The sequence below is a fragment of the Erinaceus europaeus genome, chromosome 1 (assembly GCF_950295315.1).
Source record: "Erinaceus europaeus chromosome 1, mEriEur2.1, whole genome shotgun sequence".
In the NCBI taxonomy this organism is placed as follows: Eukaryota; Metazoa; Chordata; class Mammalia; order Eulipotyphla; family Erinaceidae; genus Erinaceus; species Erinaceus europaeus.
In genome coordinates this window covers 119,850,807-119,873,076 of record NC_080162.1, presented here as the reverse complement: position 1 = coordinate 119,873,076, position 22,270 = coordinate 119,850,807, and the positions used below count along the sequence as shown (strand labels likewise).

General features: G+C 39.5%; 1 protein-coding gene across 3 annotated transcripts in view; it reads right to left on the bottom strand.

The window, feature by feature from the left end:
- Positions 1–22,270, bottom strand: part of ATAD2 (ATPase family AAA domain containing 2) — a 94,860-nt gene that overhangs the window by 56,242 nt on the left and 16,348 nt on the right. For all 3 annotated transcript variants that reach the window (XM_060195474.1, XM_060195467.1, XM_060195481.1), the window contains exons 3-8: positions 18,057–18,106; positions 16,757–16,922; positions 16,010–16,112; positions 14,384–14,471; positions 11,831–11,980; positions 9,242–9,359 (exon numbers count right to left, since the gene is read on the bottom strand). In XM_060195474.1, coding sequence (XP_060051457.1) covers positions 9,242–9,359; positions 11,831–11,980; positions 14,384–14,471; positions 16,010–16,112; positions 16,757–16,922; positions 18,057–18,106 — 675 coding nt within the window. The remainder of the gene's footprint in view (positions 1–9,241; positions 9,360–11,830; positions 11,981–14,383; positions 14,472–16,009; positions 16,113–16,756; positions 16,923–18,056; positions 18,107–22,270) is intronic.

Sequence of the window (22,270 nt, the reverse complement as noted above, 5' to 3'; positions counted from 1 at the left end):
ACATCAATAACAACAATAATAACTACAACAATAAAAAACAAGGGCAACAAAAGGGAAAAATAAATAATATTTAAAAAAATTTTTTAAATGCTAGAAAGTCACCAGTAAAGAATAAACGTATTCAAAGAAATCAACTGTAAATTCACAACTGCCATGTAACAGCTGTATATAAGTATATATGTGTGTATGATATATATGTATATATATATATATATATATCTCATACATCATATATATATATATATACTCATTTCAGTCTCAATTTTCTCAATATCAAAAAAATCTTCAAATTCTTAGGTTGGCTAGCAGTATTAGACAAGATTCCAAGTGCTACAAACCTTTGGACAGTTGCAAAAGATCTACAAAAGTAAAGACTAGCTGGGAAAACCTTTAATCACTGTATTGTTTCAAGACCTAAATGGCCTTTTCTGGGTTAGAATGCAACTACAGTAAGTACCTATTTCTAAAAACATGAACGGTTCACTGCAAAGTGTATATCCAGCATCTTTTAGCTCAAAGTTCTAATAACATACTTTTCTATTATTCACTTAGCAAATTATGATCTGAAACACCATAAAGCAATTTATAATTGCCTATTTAAATTGTTTATGATTATCCAAATTAACATATTTGCCTATGCTTTGTTGGTCCAGACACCCCTCAGAGAAGTTCATGCAGAGGGCCTAGGTGGTGGCACACCTGGTTGAGCATACAAATTACAATGTGCAAGGACCAGGGTTCGATCTCCCAGTCTCCACCTATAGGAGGAAAACCTTTCCAAGTTGGTGAAGCAGGGCTGCAGGTGTCTCTCTGTCTCCCTCCCTCTCTATCTCCCCCTACTTTCTCGATTTCTGGATGTCTCTATCCAATAAATAAATAGACAATAATAAAAATATATATTCATGATGTTGTTATAGAAAAGTGCCCCTCTCCACAATTTGAAACACAAATGGCCTCAGTGATTTTTAGATAAGATTTGTATAAACACAGCAAACAAGCAATAAAGTAATACTTCACCCAATTACTCAAATATAGTTTTTATGATCTGTGTGAAATGAAAGCTATCAATCTTCAATTCTATTTTACTATAAAAATTTACTTACTAATGAGAGAGGGAGAGATAGATGGAGTGGAAGAGATAAAAAGAGAACCAGAGCACTGCTCTGGCATATGTCCTGCTAGGGACTGAAATTGAGAGCTCAGACTTGCAATGCGATCACTCTAACCATTGCACCACCTCTGGGTCACCAGTCTAAAATTTTCTAAGAACAAACTTATTTAATATCATCATTACTATTACAAAGATGTCCTACCTTAGAGTCATGTGATTCACTAAGACTAACTTCAGGGACTAGGTGGTAGTTGAATTCACATTACCATGTGCAAGGACCTTGGTTCAATTCTCCAGTCCCAACCTGCATGGGGGAAGCTTCACAAGTTCTGACGGTCTGCAGATGTCTATATGTCTCTCTCCCCACCCCTAACTCCCTTAGCCCCTCTCAATTTCTCTGTCCTTTAAAAAAAAAAAAAGAAAAAAGATAATTTTTTAAAGGAAAAAAAAAACTTTTTATCTAAGGAAAAATATTAACATTTACTGTTTCTTGTACAAAGTGTTTAACATATCTCATTTACTCCCTTACTAGCTGTCTAACATATTTACTCGCTCACTAGCTGCCTGACTTATCTCACTCCTTTACTAGCTTTCTGACATACTTACTCACTCACTAGCTGCCTGACACATCTCATTTATTCTTTCACTAGCTGCCTGACATATCTCATTTACTCCTTTACTAGCTGCCTGACATATCTCACTTACTCCTTTAATAGCTGCCTGACATATCTCACTTACATATTTACTCCTTTAATAGCTGTCTGACAGCATATTCTCAGACCACAGTGGAATTAAACTAACAATTAACAATCAACAAAAGATTAGGAACAGTCCCAAAATGTGGAAGCTCAACAGTACACTACTTAACAACTACTGGGTCAAAAAGGAAATTAAGGAAGAAATCAAAATGTTTCGAGAGTTCAATGAAAATGAAGACACAAGCTATCAAAATATTTGAGACACAGGTAAGGCACTACTGAGAGGGAATTTCATACCCATATAAGCACACATTAGGAAAACAAGAATAAGCACAAAAAAAAACAGCCTGACTGCACATCTTAAAAAACTAGAAGAAGAACAAAGGAACCCTAAAGCAACCAGAAGGACAGAAATAACTAAAGTTAGGACAGAAATAAATAACATTGAAAATAAGAAAACCATACAAAAGATTAAAGTAAGTAAATGTTAGTTCTTCCAAAGAGTGAACAAACAAACCTTTTGCCAGACTCATAAAACAAAAAAGGGAGAAGAACCAAATAAATCGGATCATAAATGAAAGAGGAGATATCACAACAGACTCCACAGAAACTCAGCATATCATGCGAGGCTATTATATATAACCAAGCTAGAGAACCTGGAAGAAATGGAAGATTTCCTAGATACCTACCAACTTCCAAAACTAAGTAAAGAGGAAGTAGACAACATGAACAGGCCCATCACAGCTAATGAAATTGAAACAGTTATCAAAAACCTTCCCAAGAATAAAAGTCCTGGACCAGATGGTTTTACAAATGAATTCTACAAAACCTTCAAAGAAGAACTAATACCTCTATTTTTAAGTCTTCCAGAAGATTGAAGACACTGGACTACTCCCTTCCAGCTTCTATGAAGGCAACATCACTCTGATACCAAAAGCAGACAGGGACACAACCAAAAAAGAAAACCATAGACCAGTATCTCTGATGAACATAGATGCTAAAATATTGAACAAAATTCTAGCCAACTGGATATAGCAGTATATTTAAAAGATTGTTCATCATGACCAAGTGGGGTTTATCCCAGGCATGCAAGGTTGGTTTAATATACATAAATCAATCAATGTGATCCACCACATCAACAAAAGCAAGACCAAAAACCACATGGTCATATCAATAGATGCAGAGAAAGCCTTTGACAAAATACAACATCCCTTTATAATCAAAACACTACAAAAAATGGGAACAGATGGAAAATTCCTGAAGATAATGGAATCTATATATAGAAAACCTACAGCCAACATCATACTCAATGGTGAAAAACTGGAAGCATTTCCCCTCAGATCAGGTACTAGACAGGGCTGCCCACTATCACCATTACTATTCAACATAGTGTTGGAAGTTCTTGCCATAGCAATCAGGCAAGAGCAGGGAATTAAAGGGATACAGAATGGAAGAGAAGAAGTCAAACTCTCCCTATTTGCAGATGACATGATAGCATACATAGAAAAACCTAAGGAATCCAGCAGGAAACTTTTGGAAATCATCAGGAAATACAGTACGGTGTCAGGCTACAAAATTGACATTCAAAAGTAAGTGGCATTCCTCTATGCAAACACTAAGGTAGAAATTGAAATCCAGAAATTAATTCCTTTTACTATAGCAACTAAAACAATAAAATATCTAGGAGTAAACCTAATCAAAGAAGTGAATGCCTTATACACTGAAAATGATGAACCACTACTCAAGGCAATTGAAAAAGACACAAGAAGTGGAAAGATATTCCATGTTCACGGGTTAGAAGTATTAAGACCATCAAAATGAATATCCTACCCAGAGCCATCTACAAATTTAATGCTATCCCCATCAAGATCCCAACCACATTTTTTAGGAGAATAGAACAAATGCTACAAATGTTTATGTGGAACCAGAAAAGACCTAGAATTGCCAAAACAATCTTGAGAAGAAGGAACAGAACCAGAGGCATCACACTCCCAGATCTCAAATTGTACTAAAGGGTTGTTGTCATCAAAACTGCTTGGTACTGAAATATGAACAGACATACTGACCAGTGGAACAGAACTGAGAGCCCAGAAGTAAGCCTCCACACCTACGGACATTTAATCATTGACAAAAGTGCCCAGACTATTAAATGGGGAAAGCAGAGTCTCTTCAACAAATGGTGTTGGAAAAAGTGGGTTGAAACATGCAGAAGAATGAACCACTATATTTTACCAAATAAAAAAGTAAATTCCAAGTGGATCAAGGACTTGGATGTTAGAACACAAACTATCAGATACTTAGAGGAAAATATTGGCAGAACCCTTTTCCACATACATTTTAAAGACATCTTCAATGAAATGAATCCAACTACAAACAAGACTAAGACAAGCATAAACCTATGTGACTACATCAAATTAAAAAGTTTCTGCACAGCTAAAGAAACTACTACCCAAACCAAGAGACCCCTCACAGAATGGGAGAAGATCTTTATATGCCATACATCAGACAAGGGGCTAATAACCAGAATATATAAAGAGCTTGCCAAACTCAACAACAAGACAACAAATAACCCATTCCAAAAATGGGGGGAGGACATTGACAGAATATTCACCACAGAAGAGATCCAAAAGGCCAAGAAACACATGAAAAAATGTCATACATTCTCACAGGAAAAGGTAACAGTAGCAAATGCTGTAGAGGTTATGGGGTCAAAGGAACCCTCCTACACTGCTGGTGGGAATGTCAATTGGTCCAAGCTCTGTGGAGAACAGTCTGGAGAACTCTCAGAAGGCTAGAAATGGACCTACCCTATGACCCTGCAATTCCTCTCCTGGGGATACATCCTAAGGAACCCAACATATCCATCCAAAAAGATCTGTATACACATATGTTCTTAGCAGCACAATTTGTAATAGCTAAAACCTGGAAGCAACCCATATGTCCAACAACAGATGAGTGGCTGAGCAAGTTGTGGTATATATACACAATGGAATACTACTCAGCTATAAAAAATGGTGAGTTCACTGTTTTCAGCCCATCTTGGATGGACCTTGAAAAATTCATGTTAAGTGAAATAAGTCAGAAACAGAAGGATGAATATGGGATCATCTCACTCTCAGGCAGAAGTTGAAAAACAAGATCAGAAGAGAAAATACATGTAGGACTTCAACTGGAATTGTAGTATTGCAAAGTAAAAGACTCTAGAGTGGGTGTGTGGGGGAGAATACAGTCCAAGAAGGATGACAAGAAGACCTAGAGGGGGTTGTATTGTTATATGGGAAACTGGGAAATATTATGCATGTATAAACTATTGTATTTACTGTTGAATATAAAACATTAATTCCCCAATAAAGAAATTTAAGAAAAGTCAAATAAAGCTGTCTGACATATCTCATTACTCCTTCACTTAGCTGTCTGTCATATTTACTTGTTCATTAGCTGCCTGACATATCTGATTTACTCCTTTACTAGCTGCCTGACTTATCTCACTTACATATTTACTCCTTCACTAGCTGTCTGACATATCTACTTGTTCACTGTTGTCTGACGTATCTCATTTACTCCTTCACTATCTGTTTGCTCCATCATACAGTGCTGGGGAGTGAATCCAGGGTCTCATACGAGTAAAGCATATATATACTCTAGCACTGAGCCACCTCCAACCAACCTCCCTGGCTCTTATCCGTTTTTTTTTTGGTCAGAGGTTGGAATAATTTATAGTCTTCTATTAGGTTTGATGATTATAGTACAGTATTGTTATATATAGTCATTAAATTGTGCATGAACTCTCTTAAGTTTTTACTATCTCACTGAAAATACTTTTATTTCAACAGAACTTTGTGCTTGCAGAATTTTGAACAACATATTAATAGGCTCATTTTACAGTGAGGACCAGTGCAATTCACAGATTAAATAAGTCACAATCATCAAAGTAGTCACTAATGTTGTAATTCAAATTTATACCCACTGCAAAAATCTATATTCTATATAGTCCTGTACTGATGTTCAACTTTTTATTTCCAAATTCATTAAATTATAGTCAAACAAAAACCTATGGATTCATATAAAGCTTCCAACGTTTACTTTTAAAGTAGGAACTACTGGGAGTCGGGCAGCAGCGCAGCGGGTTAGCGCAGGTGGTGCAAAGCACAAGGATCCTGGCTTGAGCACCCAGCTCTCCACCTGCAGGGGAGTCACTTCACAGGTGGTAAAGCAGGTCTGCAGGTGTCTATCTTTCTCTCCCCGTCTTCCCCTCCTCTCTCTATTTCTCTCTGTCCTATCTGACAACAATAACTACAACAATAAAAAGACAAGGGCAACAAAAGGGAATAAATAAATTATATTTTAAAAAGTAGCAACTATTTTTAAACATTAAAGTATAGGTGATAATAGGTATGGTGCTAGGGAGGTAGCTCAGGGGTAAATTAACTTTTTTAAAAAAATATTTTATTTTCCCTTTTGTTGCCCTTGTTGTTTTATTGTAGTTATTGATGTTGAATAGGATAGAGAGAAATGGAGAGAGGAGGGGAGAGAAAGACAGATACCTGTAGACCTGCTTCACCGCCTGTGAAGGGACTCCCCTGCTGGTGGGGAGTCAGGGGCTCCGGGATCCTTACGCCTGTCCTTGCGTTTCGCACCACATGCGCGTTGCACTACCACTCACTCCCACTTTTTTTTTTTTTTAAACCAGAGCACTGCTCAGCTCTGGCTTATGGTGGAGTAGGGGACTGAACCTGGTGGAACCTCATGCATAAGAGTCTCTTTGCATAACCATTATGCAAGCTATCCCCTGCCCGTAATTAACTTTTATTTACTTCTTTATTTGATAGGGATAAATTGAGAGGGATGAGGGAGAAAAGACACACTTGCAGCACAGCTTTACTGTTCATGAAGCTTCTTCCTGCAGGAAGGAATCAGGTTTGAACCAGTGCACCACCATTGCCTCAGTGGTGGAATACATGCTTCACGTATATGAAGCTCCAGGTCTGAACCTCAGCACCACCAGAGCTCTCTTCCATGAAAAAGCCACAGTCAAAAGGTCAAGTAATAACAAGAGTAATCAATAAACACTATACATTGCTTAGTAGAATGTGAAATGGAGCAGCTGTTTTGGGAGACAGTCAATCAACAACTGCAACTTCCAAACACAATTACAGCCCATTAAAGATGGGAGAAGAAATTAAATCTTTTTTAAAATTTTTTTAAATTTGTATTATCTTTATTTATTGGATAGAGACAGCCAGAAATCAAGAGGGAAGGGGGTACTAGAGGGGGAGAGAGACACCTGCAGCCCTGCTTCACCACTTGTAAAGCTTTCCCCCTACAGGTGGGGACCAGGGGCTCGAACCCAGGTCCTTGTGCATTGTAATACATGCGTTTAACCAGGTATGCCACCACCCGGCCCCCAAAATTAAATCTCTTAAGTAACAACTAGTCCCTCACTTCTGCTGTCCCTTGAATTATGTAAACAAGACAGTAGCCTTAGGACCTGTGATTATGGGGTATTCCATGGAGCTATATGTCTTACAGTCCTTTCTAGAGACATTGATTTTTACTACAACAAACATGTCTAACAATATTCTAAAGGCTAGATGCCTATGAAACAGCACAGCCTTCCTTCAAGTGCAATTCATCTTGTATAGCTCTAAGAGAACAAATTTGCCTTCTTGGCATTCCATCCTTCTAAGATTTGACTATATAAGAAGGGCTAGTGAAAAAGAAATCTAAAATGTACACTTGTAATTTTCACAATCTAAAAATGAAATGAAAAGATCTAGGGATACAAGTACTATTCATACTGTTCCTAGAAGAGACATATTCTCAAAAGCACTGTCTTTCATGATCAACACATGATCAGATACTTTGATTCTATGAGGTCACTGCCAGAACTGCTCAAGTAGCTTTAGTCTCGTGAAACTGTAACCAGACTTCCTGGCAAATTTTAGCAAAGTATCATTTTCTATAAAAAGTCCAGCTTTTGTTTGTCTGTTTGGCTCTTCTCATCTTTACTAAAAAGCTCTCTCATTCATGCAGTCATCATCTGTAAAGTTCTACTACAACAGAAGGCCTTTATTACTTGGGACGATGACTATTCAGGAAATAAGAATTATCTCTCTGGATTTAATTATGACAGGTAAGCAACTGTTGGGATGTAGGAAAAACAGAAATTCATATATAATTTCAATAGTTAAAGAAAATCCTAATACATAAGAGAAATGATTTTAAAAAATAGATTCAGAAAAGGATGGCCAGTGTCATAAGCAGTTTATAAGCTATGTGATTCAGAATGTCTGGATAGAAAAATGTCTGTGCTCCTAAGCTGAATATGGGCCCCAGATCACAACAAATTGATGGGGTTTACAGTCAACAATATTTATACACCTTTCCCATAGTAGGGAGCTACTCTCTTCCCTGATCCAGCTTTATGGTCCTTTTTCCAGCCATTACATCATCTCCCCAGACAATAACTTGCATACACCTGCATATCAGATTTCAGGCTCAGGGGAAAAAAGGAAAAAAAAAAAAACTAGTATAGCCACAGGCCCTTTGAAATATAACTAAAATATGCCTACTAGTTATCTATAAAATGGAGGACCCTCCCCCCCCACCCCAACTCTTCATCTGCACTATTCCAGCCTTTAGGTCCATGACTGGTCAACAATTTGTTTGGCTTTGTATGTTAACTCTCTTTTCAGCCATCAGGTTCCAGATGCTAGCATGATGTCAACCAGACTTCCCTGGACAGACAATCCTACCAATGTGTCTTGGAGCTCGCTTCCCCACTAGGGAAAGAGAGACAGGCTGGGAGTATGGATCGACCAGTCAATGCCCAAGTTCAGCAGGGAAGCAATTATAGAAGCCAGACCTTCAACCTTCTGCATTCCACAATGACCTTGGGTTCATACTCCCAGAGGATTAAAGAATAAGAAAGCTATTAAGGGACGAGTTGGGATACAGAGTTCTGGTGTTGGGAATTGTGTGTTGTACCCCTCTTATCCTATGGTTTAGTCAGTTTCCTTTTTATAAATAAAAAATTTAAAAAATAACAAAAAGAAAAATATCTGTGCTAGAATATGAAGTAAAGACTAAAGCTATACTATAATTTTATGTAGAGATTAACTGAAAGAGTTTATGTCCTTTAACACAAAAGTAGGAATATAGTAAACACTGAGACAAAGGTAGCTCTATTACTCAACTGTGGATCAATGGAATAAACTACCTTATCATATGAGTTGCTAATAATTCCTATAGTGGAAGCAAAAGTCATAATAAGATTTATCACACTAATGATATATAGCTGAATTTCCCAAATACACAGTCTTATCCAATTCTAGAATCTTGCTCTAATATATCCACAATCCTAAGGTTCTAGAATCAAACTCAATAACAACCACAATTATTTAATTACAAATCAACTATTTCAGAACCAAACCTGCTCATTCGTTTACAGTAAGGACTTCTTGGTCCTGCAGAAGATAGTCGGTATCTTGGTCTTGCAGGAGAAGCTGGGCCACGATAAAATATGTTGGGCTTTCTCTGGTGGCGAGGTTCTTAAAAAAAAGAATATATGATATACAAATAACAGATACAATCTACTCTTCAAATACAGCAAAGGTATGGAAATACTAGTACATGTACTCTATAATATTTTAATGCTCATATTTAAAATTACTTGTCTAGTTGTTGAGATTATGTATGGCAAAAACATCAAAACAAACCATTATGATGGTACTGATGCTTAACAGTTATCAGTCTTGCATGTATATACTATTTGTGAGTACTGAAAACTTCAACATAAAAGTAATCCTACCTATTCAACTGAAAAAAAAATTAAAAATAAGATCAGAGGTCTTTTACTGGGCCTCTTTAGGGCCTTACCCTCACTATAAACTAGCAATGGCAAGCACTGCCTCACTCTGATGGGAGGCTGAGTCATCCTACTCTGCCATTCAAGGAAAACTGACCTTGTAATGAGTACAGCCTAGATGTTCCCAGCTGTGATCATGGACTGTAAATTCATACTGACAGAGACTTGGAGGTTATCCCGGGTCCTGTGTTTGTTTTTTCTAGAGCACTATACTGCTCAGCTCTGGTTTATGGTGGTGCAGGGGACTGAACCTGGGACTTTGGAGGTTTAGGCATGAGTCTCTACAGAACCACTATGCTATATAACCTTGCCTTCTTTTGTTAAATGAGTCTACATGGGCTCCAGTCAGTCAATATAATAAACAGTTAATTGTATTCATATATATTTTTTCAAATTTGGAAGCCACTCTCTGCCCTAACCCAGCTTTCAAGTTCTATTCTCTACTCTGACACCATCTTCCCAGACAATATTTCTTAGTCTACCTCCATGCTAGCTACCAAGCTCAAGCAAAGATCACTAAAGTCCTGTTCTCCTAGGATCCTACATAGCTAAAATAGAAATCCTAGATTCTTTCTACCATGGAGTCCCTATTCTCATTCATACTATTCCTATTTGTTTCATGTTTATTAAGCATTTTGTCCTACTTTACATCTTACCACCTTTCAGACATCAAGCTGCAGATGTTACAATTCCATCCGGACCTCTCTGGGCAGATGACCTCACCAATGTGTCTTGGAACCTCACCTCTGCAGCCCTGCCCCACTTGGGAAAGATAGAAACAGGCTGTAGGGAAGTCAGGCGGTAGTGCCGTGGGTTAAGCACACATGGTGCAAAACACAAGGACCGATGTAAGCACCCCAGTTCAAGCCACCGGCTCCCCACCTGCAGGGGGGTTGCTTCACAAGTGGTAAAGCAGGTCTGCAGGTATCTATCTTTCTCTCCCCCTCTCTGTCTTCCCCTCTTCTCTCCATTTCTCTCTTTCCTATCCAACAATGATGACATCAATAACAACAATAATAACTACAACAAGAGAAAAACATGGGCAACAAAAAGGAATAAATTTTTTAAAAAATTAAAAAAAAAAAAACAGGCTGTAAATGCCCATGTCCATTGTAGAAACCAATTATAGAAGCCAGAATTCCCACCTTCTGCACCTCATAAAATTTTCACCCATAATCCCAGAGAGGGAGAAAGTGTTAGGGGAAGATGACCAGGGGGCCCTAAAACCCAATTCTGTTGGAACCTGGACCATTTGTGAGCAGGAATCTAAGTTGTTTTTTTTTTTTTTTCCATCATTGGGAGAGAAGAGAACCTGGAAAATACCTGAGGAAGTCAGGTGCTGTTTTTCTTGAGAGGTGAGAGGAAAAGGTCACCTGGAAGTAGTAATAGGTACAGGTGTGGCTTAGAAAGAAAGTGAAGGCAGTGGGTCAGGCAGTGGTGCACCCAGTTAAGCGCACACATTACAGTACGCAAGGATGCAGGTTCATGCCCCTGGTCCCCACCTGCTGGGGAAAACTTCATGTGCAGTAAGGCAGTACTACAGGTTTCTATCTCCTCCCCTTCTCTCTATATATGAATATATAATAGTAAATGAATAAAAAATATTTTTTATAAAAAGGAAGTGAAGGCAGGGCCATAGAAATGAATAAAAATAGGGGGAAATTCTCTTTGTGTGTTTGTGTTAAAACTTTTTTTTTTTTAATATTTATTTACTTATTCTCTTTTGTTGCACTTGCTGTTTTGTTGTTGTAGTTATTGTTGTTATTGATGTCATTGTTGGATAGGACAGAGAGAAATGGAGAGAGGAGGGGAAGACAGAGGGGGAGAGAAAGGTAGACACCTGAAGACCTGCTTCACCGCTCGTGAAGCGACCCCCCTGCAGGTGGGGAGGCAAGGGCTCGAACCGGGCTCCTTACGCTGGTCCTTACACTTTGCGCCATATGCGCTTAACCAGCTGCACTACCGCCTGACTCCCTATTCAACCTATTTCTATGACCCTGGGAAAACTATGGCAGTTTCCACTAGAGGGGGATGGGAACAAAAGAACTCTGGTGGTGGGAATGGTGTGATATTATACCCCTACTACCCTACAATTTTGCAAATCACTAATTAAAAAAGAATAGATGAAGGACAGTAAAAATACATAGCATTTACTTTCCAATGGAGCCTGGTAGTATACAGTGGCTTTTCGCTGTCTAAGATAGTATCGTTTCTGATTGTCTTCTTCTCCATCTTCTTCATCTTCATCGTCTTCATCTTCACCATCATCTTCATCTTCTTGGTCCTCCCCCTCTTCAGATGACTCTACAATTTAAAAAACTTTCAGAAGGATATTCCTCAGTGTTAACATATTTTAACAACAGTAGAATTGGGAGAGAAATAAAATGACTCCTTAAAAAATTATTACAAGAGGCAGGGTAATGTACTCACCTGGCTAAGTGAGTACACACATACCATACACAAGGATCCAGTTTGAAGCTCCCATTCCCCACCAAAATGGGGGGGGGGGGGGCTTTCACGAGTGATGAAATAGTGCTGCAGGTTTCTCTATCTCCCTATCTCCCCTTCCCCTCCCAATTTCTGTCCAATCAAAATAAACATTAAAAATTACAGATTACTCATAAAATCCACAATTCATTAAATACACAAACACCAGGTATCCAACAACAGATGAGTGGCTGAGCAAGTTGTGATATATATACACAATGGAATACTATTCAGCTATTAAAAATGGTGACTTTACCATTTTCAACCAATCTTGGATGGAGCTCGAAAAAAATCATGTTAAGTGAAATAAGTCAGAAACAGAAGGATGAATATGGAATCATCTCACTCTCAGGCACAAGTTGAAAAACATGATCAGAAGAGAAAACACAAGTAGGACCTGAACTGGAATTGGCATACTGCACCAAAGTAAAAGACTCTGATGTGGGGGGGGAGAGATACAGGTCCAAAAAGGATGACAGGACCTAGTGGGAGTTGTACTGTTATATGGAAAACTGGGAAATGTTATGCATGTACAAACTATTGTATTTAATTTCTAAGAAAGAAATTTAAAAAAATACACAAACACATACTCTTAAGTGCAATGCCAGAGAGTGAACCTACTGAACTTATTTCTCTCTCTCTCTCTCTTTTTGCCATCAGGGCTTCACTAGGAATCCATATCTATGTAATTTTACCACTTCCAGGATTTTCTTTTCCTTTCTTTAGCCAGAAGTTGACAGGCAAAGGAAGAGATAAGAGTTACCATAGCACTGCTCCACTACTCATGAAGCTTCTCCTTTGCACGGTGCTCCCATGTGATGATAGTCAAGCCTGAGTCCACAAGAATTATTAAGTGTGTGCTCTGCTCAGTGAATCATGTTCTGCTCCTCACTCCATTTTAATTCGTGGGGGAAGGTAGGGGGAGCAATCTCTACCATTGCCTTGTTTCACCTGTTCTGCTTCATTTTTTTTTTTCCTTCCTGGATTATCACTGGGGCTCAGTTCCTGTACTACAAATCTGCTGCTCCTGGCGGCCCTTTTTCCCAACTGTATAGAATAGGACAGAGAGAAATTGGGGGGGGGCCTGGGGGAAATAGAGGAGAATGACAGACACCTGTAGTCCTGCTTCACTACTCATAAGTGGACGCCTCCTGCAAGCAGGGAGCTGAGGCTTGAATCCTTGCATGGGTCCCCTGCACTTTGTACTATGTGTGCTTAAGCCCGATCCCTCTTGTTTCATCTTGTTATTCTCAAGTGATGCCTGGTTTTAAACTTGGGCTTCACATAAGCAAGAAAGACACTTTACAACTGAAATCACTCCCTTCACTCTCAGGAAATACTAAAGTTTCTTTAAATAAAGCAAAAACAAACTAGAGAGAAAGGAAGTAGGATGAGAAAAAAGTCTGAAGATCATTGTCAATTAATGCAAAGTTTGTATTATACCTAAACTTCCAAGTTAATGCAACATGACAAATTTTAGTATCACCCTACTTACCTTTTTCCCTTAAACTAAAATTTTAAATTTTTGTCAAAATTAAGCTTGCCATTCCAGTCAACCCTTCTGTCATTAGTCACAGGCAATATAACTCATACAATCTATTTGTGGCAACATACACTGACAGAAAGCCGGTTTCCACACGGCAAAAAGCTTAATTATGGTAGTGAATCATAAACAGACCAGCAAGACTAAAATAGGTAGAAAGATGACTGTGTTGTCCGTGAATGTATTATATGAGCAAACCTATTGCATTTGCTTTAGATTTGATTTCAAATACTTTTCCAGATAATTTCCCAGGACATATTATCATTTTTAGCTTTTCTATTTTTTTTCTAGAATCTCTCACAAACTATAATGCTACAACTTCACAGCTTTAAACAAAAAAAAGGGGGGCGGAGTCGGGTGGTAGTGCAGCGGGTAAAGCACACGTGGCGCAAAGCACAAGGACCGGCGTAAGGAGCCCGGTTCGAGCCCCCGACTCCCCACCTGCAGGGGAGTCACTTCATAGGCGGTGAAACAGGTCTGCAGGTGCCTATCTTTCTCTCCCCCTCTGTCTTCCCCACCTCTCTCCATTTCTCTCTGTCCTATCCTACGTTATCAACAACAAAATTAATAACTACAACAATAAAACAAGGGCAACAAAATGGAATAAATAAAAAATTTTAAAAGGCTACATCTTACAAAATAAAAATTACTGAAATACACACTCAAAGGAGACTAACCTGCGCTTCCTTCTTGATTGTCAGTTGTTTCTTCATCAGTTCTTTGAATACCTTTTTGTTTTCCTCGTTTATACATACTAAGATCCCCCTAAAAATATTTAAGGTGAAAGTTATTAACATTCAGCATATTTTAAAAGAAATCAGTAGGACCTTACAATCATGTCCTTTTCAAGCTTTAAGCCTTCATAATTCTGGCAATACGCAGTGACTAATCAAACACATGCTGAACAAAATGAAATAATTTAGCCCAAAAGTGTAGATAATATAGAAAATATAATATAGAAAGACAAGTTAAAGGGACTTCTAGGATTGTGGTCAAGGAATAACAGAGACTGAAAAATCACTCTCAGAAACAACTAGATAAAGCAATGAAAAATCAACCAGAATATTTTAACATTGCAACCACAAGGTTGAGAGAAAAATCACACATCTACAGGTAAGTGCACTTTGTGGGATGGGGTGGGGGGAAATACTACAAAGAGAGTTCTGAGCTGAAAGCTGACACAGAACAGCCAGCACCATTCTGAGTCATAGGGCAGAACTCATGGGTTTGACCAATGAAGGCAGAGATGAACAGGGCACAGGTCTGCATCAAAAGTCGTGTCCTGGGGTCGGGCAGTAGTGCAGCGGGTTAAGTGCACATGGCGCAAAGCGCAAGGACCAGTGTAAGAATACCAGTTTGAGCCCGAGGCTCCCCACCTGCAGGGGGGGTCAATTCACGAGCGGTGAAGCAGGTCTGCAGGTGTCTTATCTTTCTCTCCCCCCATTTCTCTCTGTCCTATCCAATAGCAACAACATCAATAACAACAACAATAATAGCCCCAACGATAAAACAAGGGCAACAAAAGGGAAAAAAAATAGCCTCCAGGAGCAGTGGATTCATAGTGCAGGCCCTGAGCCCCAGCAATAATACTAGAACAACAACAAAAAAAAAGCTGTGTCCCCTGCTCAAAGGGTATAAGTCAGCTATCAAAGTCCAAAATAAAGTTTGAAAATAAGGCAATAAAAACTCATTGCCTAAAACCACACAAGTAAAGAAAGGTGCAAAAAAGGGGGGAGAGGGGAGCCTCTAAGAGCAGTGGATTTATGGTGCAGACACTGACACCCAGCAATAACCTTGGAGGCAAAAAAAAACAACAAAAAAAACCCCAGTAACAATAGAAGCAAAGACATCAGAAAAGGGAAGACAAAATGGACAGATCGATCTGAACAATGTGGGTGAAACAAGGCCAAATACTAGACCAGAAACTCTAAAATCCCAATCTTTGCCTCACTTTGGTTGGAATCTGAAGGGAGAGTGTTGGGTGGAATGAGTCAGGAAGAGAGGAATGTTGGCTGACAGCACACGCAGATGTAGGTAAAACTCAGGAGATAAGAGCCAAAGCTATGAACTCTGGGGAAGAAATGGAAGAGGAGATCTTGAAAGGGGAAGGGGGATGGTTTGAGGGTTCTAGGTTGGGGATGAAGAGCATTTTATAGATATCCACGATATGGAGCTGGGAAATGGAGCCCATGTGTAGACAATTGTGCTATAAACCATTAACCTCCTAATAAAATGGAAACAAATAAGTAAATATAGGCTAAACTTGAGGTTGTTAAATAACCTCAATGAAAGAACATATTTACTTTTTCTCTTTCATTAAACACTCCCAAGTCTTCAAGCTCTCTCATCCGCTTTCTACGCAACTTCTTCATATCATCCATTTTTTGGAGTACAGCTTCAGCAGTACTTAAAAAAAAGAAAGAAATAGAAGTGAAAATAGTGAAAGACCAGTACATTTTCTTATTTATTTATTATTTTACCAGAGCACTGCTCAGCTCTGGCTATTGGCAGTGCAGGGGGGATTGAACCTGCACTCTCAGAGCCTCAGGCATGAGAGCCTCTTTGCATAACCATTATGTTATCTATCCCTGCCCCAGACTAGTACATTTTCATAAACTTAATCCTTTCACTGAATAGTGACAGGACTTCCATTCCATTTTCTCTAAGAAGCACTGATCCACTAGTGTTAAAAAAAAAAAAAGTTTGAACATTTCAGGCTAGTACAGTATCTCACTTGAGTGCTGTGCTGTTTGGCCATGTGTGAAATATAGGTTGGGCCAGGCGCCTTTGCATTGAAGAAAGTTTGCATGCTGGGATCTCTTTCACTCTCTGCTCCTCTCTCTCTCTCTCTATCTTTAATTTTTTAAAAAATTTCTCTCCAAGAATTTAACTACATACACCATTATCACAAAGTCCTCTAATAATCATACTTTTCCATGCTTAACACATACTAAAAGTATTAAGTATTTAGGTCAAAATTTACACTCCCTTGCCAACAAATTTTCTTTTTACAGGTAAAATATTATCCTGATGTAAATATTCTTACTTACTTTGTTATAAGTTTATCAAACAGAACAGACTGGTTCACAGTGCTGTAACGACTTCTAATCCTACAACTTCGGCGAACCTCAACATCACCATTTTCTTCATGTAAATGACCTGCAGTCTGAACAGTGTTTCTCGTCCGCAGGGATCGAGTAACTGGCACCACTTTGTCTTCAAATACATACATAAAGAAGAGGATTTGAAAAAAATTTATGAAATAATTCTGAAATAAACTATAACTAGTTTCAATAATTATATCATTTTGAACTTCCTTTAAAACATAAAACAAAAAATAAAATTATAACACATATCTACCATATGATCCAGTCACTTCACTTTCATAATACAAGGATATGTAATATAAAAGCTTATTGACTATGTCTTTTTTATTTGATAGAACAGAGAAATTGAGAGGGAGAGAATATGGAAAGAGACAGAGACAGAGAGACATCACAGCCCTGCTTCATGGCTTGTGAAGCTTTCTCCTTGCAGGTGGGGACTGGGGGCTTGACCCCAGGTCCTTATGCACTGTAATATGAGCACTTAACCAGGTACACCACATGTTCAAATGTGATTTTCTGATAGTCCCAAAATGAGAATAATCCATGTGTTCTTTGACACTTGACAGAAAAGTGGTGTGAAATATGCAATGGAATTATATTATTCAGGCAATAAAGGCATTCTGTCATTTGCAATAGTGTGGATGAAAACTGAGGGCATGGGGCCAGGTGGTGGCGCAGCCAGTTGAGCGCACGTTACAAGGCACAAGGACCCTTATTCAAGCCCCTGGTCCTCATCTGCAGGGGGAAGCTTTGCAAATGGTGAAACAGGACTAGGAGTGTCTCTGTCTCCTTCCCTCTCTTGTCTCCCCTTCTCAGTTTCTGTCTCTAATACAAAAATAAATAAAATATTAAACAAAATATATAAAAATAAAGATATTGACAGTGGCCCAGATGATATAGTTGGCCTCAGGGCTTTCCCACTCCAGGTAGGGACTAGGGCTTAAACCCATATGACCATGTGTATGCAAACCTGCTACATACACATGGTCATATGGGTTTAAGCCCTAGTCCCTACCTGGAGCAGGAAAGCTTTGCTAGTGGTGAAGGTGTCTCTCTTCCTATCACCCTCTTCCCTTTGATTTCTGGTTGTCTTATCCAATAAATAAACCTCAATATAACTCTGAGCAGCACACGGTCAGGCTGGAGTAGTGCTCTGCCTGTGGACTCTGAGACAGACAGTATAACTCTGAGCAAAATGTAATTACATGTTTAAAAAGCATGAAATGATTTCACCATTACTTACCTTCTTTGCTTTCTTCTTTCCTTTTGTCAGCCTGCTGTCTGGCCAACTGTCTATATGAAAAAAAAAAATTAAATAATTCAAAAAAGTGGATATAATTTTAATTTTTTATTTTACATTATAATCAAAGATAAATATTAAATCAACTTGAAAACTAAACCTCAAAAAGCAGTGAAAAACATAGTTTAAGAATATGTTTATATATTATAACTAAAAGAAGCCTTAGAATCCCTGCTGAAAAGCCAGTGATTAACTCTTAGCTACACAGAACTCAAAGTATCTTAGTTAAAATAATAAAGAAGGGAGCCAGAGAGGGTCAGGCGGTAGCCAGCGGGTTATGCACACGTGGTGCAAAGCACAGAGACGGGTGTAAGGATCCTGGTTCTAGCCCCAGCTCCCCACCTGCAGGGGAGTCGCTTCACAGGTGGTGAAGCAGGTCTATAGGTGTCTTTCTCTTCCCCCTCTCCATTTCTCTGTCCTATCCAACAAGGAAAGACATCAACAACAACAATAATAACCACAACAAGGTGACAACAAGGGCAACAAAAGGGGGGAAAATGGCCTCCAGGAGCAATGGATTCATGGTGCAGGCACTGAGCCCCAGCAATAACCCTGGAGGCAAAAAAAAAAAGAAGGGAGCCAGAGACACAGGCCATCAGATAGGGTGCTATAACACCATGTGCAGAACCGATGTTCAAGCCCTACTACATGGAAGATGTTACTGCAATGTAGGAGGCTTTGGCAATATGATGTCTGACTGTCTGTCTGCATTCCTCCCTTTCTCTAAGAATGGGGGGGAAAGTGGCCTGGAGATTATGCATGCACAAACCTCGCTCACCCGAAGAAATCTATAGCCTGTTTAAGTATAACTGAAGTAAGCAAAGCAAAAACAAGACAATGTGTTTTAGACCATATAGACATAGACCATAAGGACAGCTCTGAGAAATTTATACCTATATACAGAAATAATGTCTAATAATTACATTTTAATTATTTTTTATTGGATAAAGACAGAAATTTAGAGGGACAGGGGAGGTATAGATGGAGAGACACAGAGAGACACCCGCAGCCCTGTTTTACCACTTGTGAAGCCTTACCCCTGCAGGTGGGAACCAGGGACTTGAACCTGCGTCCTTGTGCATTGTTATATGTGCACTTAACTATGTGCGCCACCCTCTGGCCTTCATTTTAATTTCTTTCAAGAACATTTGCTGGTTATAATCTTTTTTTTTTATTTTCCCTTTTAGCTGCCCTTGATCTTTATTGTTGTAGTAGTTATTATTGTTGCTGTTATTGATGTCATTGTTGGATAGGACAGCAAGAAATGGAGAGGAGGGGGAGTCAGAGGGGGGAGAGAAAGACAGACACCTGCAGACCTGCTTCACTGCCTGTGAAACAACTCCCCTGCAGGTGGGGAGCCAGGGGCTCAAACCGGGATCCTTGTGCCGGTACTTATGCTTTGAGCCACGTGCGCTTAACCTGCTGGGCTACTGCCAGACTTCCTGCTGGTTATAATCTTTACATGACATACATTACATTCATATGAAGAAACAGTCCTATTAGTCACACTAGATAGTTCTCCTACAGGCTGGCAGATTCTACTGAAATTAGACATTCCAAAGCTAAAAAACAAAAACAAAAAAAAAACCTTCCTCATCTTTTTTTCCAGAATCCACTAGACAAATTAGTTAATTCTCAACTTATTTGCAGGAATTCAGTTTTCCTTATTACTTTAGTCAATCTACATAGCAAGTTATTTCAAGTCAGTTAAAGAAAGGTCTGAGGAGAGCACAGTAGTTATGCAGAAGACTTTTTTTTTTTTTTTTTTTTTTTAGAAAGGATTAATTAACAAAACCATAGGGTAGGAGGGATACAACTCCACACAATTCCCACCGCCCAATCTCCATATCCCACCTCCTCCCCCCGATAGCTTTCCCATTCTCTAGCCCTCTGGGAGCATGGACCCAGGGTCATTGTGGGTTGCAGAAGGTAGAAGGTCTGGCTTCTGTAATTTCTTCCCCGCTGAACATGGGCGTTGACTGGTCGGTCCATACTCCCAGTCTGCCTCTCTCTTTCCCTAGTAAGGTGTGTCTCTGGGGAAGCTGAGCTCTAGGACATATTGGTGGGGTCTTCAATCCAGGGAAGTCTGGACGGCATCCTGATGACACCTGGAACCTGGTGACTGAAAAGAGAGTTAACATACAAAGCCAAACAAATTGTTGAGCAATCATGGACCCAAAGCTCGGAAAAGTGGAGAGGAAGTATTAGGGAGGTACTCACTGCAATCTCTAGTGTACTTCTATGCAGAAGACTTTCATGTCTGATGTTCTAAGGTCCCAAGTTTAATCCTCCACAGAACTTAAAAATTTTTTTTAAATTTCTTTGTCGAATTCTGAGAAACCCACACGGAAGAAGACAGATGGTGAGAAAGAGACATACCTGCATCACTGCCTCACCATATGTGTAGCTTTCCCCTTCAACTGGGGACTAGGGACTTGGGACTTGAACCTGGGTCCTGGCACATTGTACATGTGCACTCTACCAGGTGTATCATTGTCTGGCCCCTCCTCAAAATGCCTTTAAGTCACAGCTGAGACTTCTTAGAACCAAGAACAAAATAAGATGTTGGAGTAATTCATCTACAGGGCAAGGCCTAGTTTGTTCACAGGCTTATAAAGTTTTCTCAGAAAGGAGACCCCCCTCTCCCCCCCACACACACCATCAACCCCGAGAATCTCTAAGGATTCTTCATAAGAAAAACACAAATTAAAACATACTATCAGAGGTTTCAAACACTCCTTAAAAACCATGATTATTAGATCCCACTTAAGAATTCTAGAAGGGGGCGGTCAGGTGGTGATGCAGTGGGTTAAGAGCAAGGGCCAGCCTAAGGATCCCTGTTCAAGCCCGGCTCCCCACCTGCAGGGAGTCACTTCACAGGTGGTGAAGCAGGTCTGCAGGTGTCTGTCTTTCTCTCCCCGTCTTCCCCGCCTCTCTCCATTTCTCTCTGTTCTATCCAACAACGAAGGACATCAACAATAACAATAATAATCACAACAAGGCTACAACAAGGGCAACAAAAGGGGGGAAAATAGCCTCCAGGAGCAGTGGATTAGTGGTGCAGGCACTGAGCCCCAGCAATAACCCTAGAAGGGGGGCTGGGCAGTACCGCACCAGGTTAAACACAAATAGTACGAAGTACAAGGATCTATGCAAGGATTCTGGTTTGAGCCCCGGCTCCCCACCTGCAGGGAGGTCACTTAATAAACGGTGAAGCAGGTCTGCGCATGTTTATCTTTCTCTCTCCCTATCTCCCATCCTCTCTCAATTTCTCTCTGTCCTAGCCAACAAAATGAAAAAAAAAAAAAAATAGCCACCAGGAGCAGTGGATTTGTAGTGTAGGCACCCAGCCCCAGAGATAACCCTGGAGGCAAAAAAAAAAAAAAAAAAAAAAACTCCATAATGAAAGAAATATAAATCTCAACCTTAGAAATTCCCCTCTTCCCTACATTCTATTGCCAGCGCTTTAATGAGCCTCACACCTGGTGACTGGACTCTCATTTCTTTTTCTTTTTATTTTTTTAAATTATTATCTTTATTGGATAAAGACAGACAGAAATTGAGAGGGAAGGGGGAAATAGTGCAGGAGAGTGACAGAGAGACACCTGCAGCACTGCTTCACCACTTGCAAAGCTTTCCCCCTGTAGGTGGGGATCCGGAGCTCAAACCTGGGTCCTTGTGCAATGTAACATGTGCACTCAACCAGGTGTGCCACCACCCGGTGCCCCCACTGGACTCTCATTTCCATTAGCTAGTAGGTAAAAGGAGAGGAAGAAGAGAAAATCCCACAGCACTGCTTCACTGCTTGTGAAGCTTCCCCATTTCAAATTGTTCCAATGTGGTGGTCTGGGACTAGAATCCAGGTCCTTAAGCAGGGTCAAATATGTGTTCTACCAGGTGAGCTACCTACCAGCCCCACAGTCTTGGTCCCCCAATCTCTCAGTCTCAAACAGACTGAAAACAAGAGGGGAAAAAAGAAAATTAGAAAGGAAATGAGATTGCATTGGGTGGGTGGGAGCAAAATCAAAAACTAAAGACACAGGAGAACTACATAAAGTCACCACATGGAAAAAAAAAAAAAAAAAAAGTTCTGCCTCCAAAAAGTAGAGGTCATTTTACACCATTCTAAACAACCTAATGTCATCACTACGTGAAAT